The sequence below is a fragment of the Prunus avium genome, chromosome 2 (genome assembly GCF_965620075.1).
Source record: "Prunus avium chromosome 2, drPruAviu1.hap1.1, whole genome shotgun sequence".
NCBI lineage: Eukaryota > Viridiplantae > Streptophyta > Magnoliopsida > Rosales > Rosaceae > Prunus > Prunus avium.
The window spans coordinates 1,306,368-1,309,718 of NC_142285.1; the positions used below are offsets into that span (position 1 = coordinate 1,306,368).

At 39.7% G+C, this 3,351-nt stretch overlaps 1 protein-coding gene across 1 annotated transcript; it reads right to left on the reverse strand.

Moving 5' to 3' along the window:
- Positions 1-1,265: 1,265 nt before the first annotated feature.
- On the reverse strand, positions 1,266-3,033 carry LOC148296218 (uncharacterized). The gene is made up of 6 exons (XM_088248037.1): positions 2,817-3,033; positions 2,490-2,728; positions 2,190-2,408; positions 1,978-2,078; positions 1,803-1,881; positions 1,266-1,706 (listed from the first exon to the last, which is right to left on the reverse strand). Exons 1-6 carry the CDS (start codon positions 3,031-3,033, stop codon positions 1,266-1,268), a joined length of 1,296 nt encoding a protein of 431 aa, XP_088104163.1.
- Positions 3,034-3,351: the final 318 nt, after the last annotated feature.

The following is a 3,351-nucleotide window of genomic DNA, read 5'->3' on the forward strand; positions in this document are numbered from 1 at the left end:
GTCATGTTCAAATGTCAATTAATTAATTTGATTCCATCTCCACTTGTGGTTTCCAAATCACCAAAGGAGCCACTTGATAATTAAATTCTTCGCCAATCTCTCTGAAACCCATATATTTATTAAACTTAAATTTAATGTTGGGATACTTGCTCGATGAGTATTAGCCGTGATTGCAATATACCTTACTACTTTCTATGATTAATGTCTTTATAGAAATAATAATACTATTTGTACCATATTTATTGACCATCTAATGTATATGGGACCCATATAGAGGTGATCAACAATTTGGTCCGTAAATGTAATACAAATAGCACTACTCTTATGGAAATTGACCTACAACAACCCTCAAAGACTTGTTATATTACTTGCATTGCAATCCTACAAGTATAGTTTCACTCAAACTATTCCACATGACTATAATGAAAGAAATGAGGTAGGGTTACATGGATTCCATCCCTCACGGTGCAATCATGTGATAGAGATCACTACTAGATTTTAGTATTTGCGCGACGAATACATTTTGGTCGCGCAAAGTACATTTTTGTAGCACAAATAGTAATGCGACAGCAGATTCGTCGCGCAAAATTTGTCGCGCAAAGATCGTCACGAATGACTTTGCGCGACGAAAATATTCAAATCGTCGCGCAAATGGAGAGTCGGTAAACCTACGTTGCACCAGAAGTCGCGGGACGATGAGATTTTTCGTCGGTCAAAGTTTTGTGTGACGAAAATAGGTTCGTTGCACTAACACAGCGCGAGGAATTATTATCGTCGCGCAAACCTAGCGGGACGAGAGAATCTTCATGTCTAAAATATTTGCGCGACGAAATACAGTCGTTGTAGGAACACGGCGCGAGGACTTATGTTCGTCGCTCAGGTATGGCGGGACCAGCCAATTCGTGACTCAAATATTTGCACGACGACGTATATTTGTCACAGTTACTTTGCGAGAGAAAAATTTTCGTCGCGCAAAATCGAATAAATTCTTTAAAATTTATTTTTACGGTTTTGTATTTTCAAAAAAGGAAATTTGCGCGACGGAAAATATCGTCGCGCAAAAATAAATATATTATTATTAATTTAAAATTTAATTTAATTATTTTGGTAACAAAAATAAATTTGGTTTTTTTTTTAATTTTTTTTAATAATAATAAAATGAAATTGCAATTAAAAAAGGTAATGAAGAGAAATATGTAAAATGTTATAACAGAATGTATTTAGTACAATAGAAATATTTAAAATGTAATTAAGAATGTTAAAATTTAATCAAACAACCCTCCAAGATCTACATTGTCGTGTGGCAAATGCAGCTCGGAGGTCTGGACATTGTTGACAGGGGGAGAGGTGTGGTGGCCATGCTCGGAGGTCGACGGGGGAGGAAAAGGCGGGATTGAAATGCCGGAGTGAGCGAGGGACTGTAGAATATGAGACAAATGACCCTTGAGCTCAGCCACCTCTGTCTTCAAAGCAGTCACCTCTTCGTTTGACTCCGATGATTCACGGGATCTAGGTGGCCGCTGCCTGGCATTCCCCATCCCTCGAAAATATGTCCCTGGGCGCCTCCCGAGAGTCTGATCCAAGGTTTCAATCAGGATTTGAAACCTTGCATCTGATGGAGGAACCACGGACTCGAGCGGCGTATCAGGAGGAAGCTGGGAGGCGGACTCCTGAAGAACCAACTGGCTCCTCTCAATCATCGTCGTCTGTTGAACATAACATAAAATATGAATTAAAACATTCATATAATAACCATAAAAACTTGAACTCTTACATAATAATTTAAATTAAAGGCTACTTACATGAAGGGACTCCGCCAACTCATTCCCAGGTCGAACATAAACGTCGCCAAAGACGTCAATCTCTGGGAATTTGGACCCCCCCTTAAATTGAGCAAGAGAAGAAAAATGTTAGTACGAAAAAAACAAATTAATATTAATGACATATTAAAAAATAAATAAAAACGACTTTATTATTTCCTGGCGCCGCGCCTCCATCCTATAAGAGAAGGGCTTGGAACCTGAATGGTGGAGAAGAGTCTTCCTCTGCCTATTGCCCTTATTTGCTTTGGCCTTCTTCTGTTATACAAAAATTAAAACGTATTAGTTGAAAGTAAAATGAAATATTCCAAATTAAATACACATGAGTAAGAAACATGTAATAAGTTTCAATTTAATATAAAAAAATACCACATAATCGGCCTCTTGAAAATGACCGCATAGCCACTGCCAACTGTCCTCACGGCCCTCAAGCTCCTTCGGGCAACCCTCTTGAAGAGCAACCTGCGGATCATCATATGCCTGAAAATGGTGATGCAGGTCGCTCTTCCACTGCTTGTACCTGTCAGCAAATAGTCTGTTGATGTACGCAAACAACTCTTCGCCGACGTTCTCTAAATTGTAGTTTGTCTAAAATAAATTCATTACATACATTAAGTATTAGAAATAAAATTTCAAGGGAAAAACAATTAAAAGGTATAGAATACATACCGACAGCTGTCCGAACACCTCCATCCGCACCTGATCAGGCATGACCTTCCAGGACTTCCATTTGATCAGGCAATAAGTCCGAACGACGGATCCAATGTCATGGGCCAACGAGCTGTGCTGGTCAGCTGTGGGTGCAGCACGATGCCGCGCATCGTATGCGATGTTTATACGACTGTTGGTCACCCGGGTGACTTTGGCCGTCCTCAACTGGCGACAGGGTCCTCGGGTGTTCTTCTTGGTTGCAAAGAAATATAAAATTAACGTTAAATAACAAATCCTACTAAAATTCTTGGTCTGAAACAATTGGAGTTGAAGGAAAATCTTTACCTGGTTGTGACCCCGACACACTAGCAGCAGATGGCGACGTAGTGTCGGTCGTGCTGGGAGGGCGGTGACGCCGCCTGGCACTAACTGGTTGCGCCGCTGATGACTCTGATGACACCGGCGCACGAGAGACGTGGAGAGAAACTGGCATGTCGTGCGATTGTGCTGGAGCAGTGGGAGCTGACACCATAGTCGGGGGAGCTGAACTAGGTGTCGTCATCACCGTCTTACGACGTCTGATAAGGTCTGACATATGCACAACTGATAAGGTCTTACAATTAAAAACATCCTTGGCTAAAATTATTATTTAAAAAAAAAAAAAAAAAAAAACCTCAAAGCCTAATCAACAACAAATTCAATATTTAAAAAACAAACAGAAACATGTATTCTTTATATGGCAAAAAAACAGAAGCACATTTTTGAAAGCAAACAAAACAGAAACATGTATGATATTACAAAAAACAGAAGCACATAATAAAGAAAAATCAAATTGCTGCCCAATTTTGAAATAGTCGGTATGTGATCAAAATACAAAGCA

Coding starts and splice junctions, on each gene's coding strand:
- LOC148296218 (XM_088248037.1), bottom strand. CDS start 3,033: ATGACGACACCTAGTTCAGCTCCCCCGACTATGGTGTCAGCTCCCACT. Junction 2,409..2,489: donor AGGTGTTCGGACAGCTGTCG/GTATGTATTCTA, acceptor AATTTATTTTAG/ACAAACTACAATTTAGAGAA. Junction 1,707..1,802: donor AGTTGGCGGAGTCCCTTCAT/GTAAGTAGCCTT, acceptor TATGTTCAACAG/ACGACGATGATTGAGAGGAG.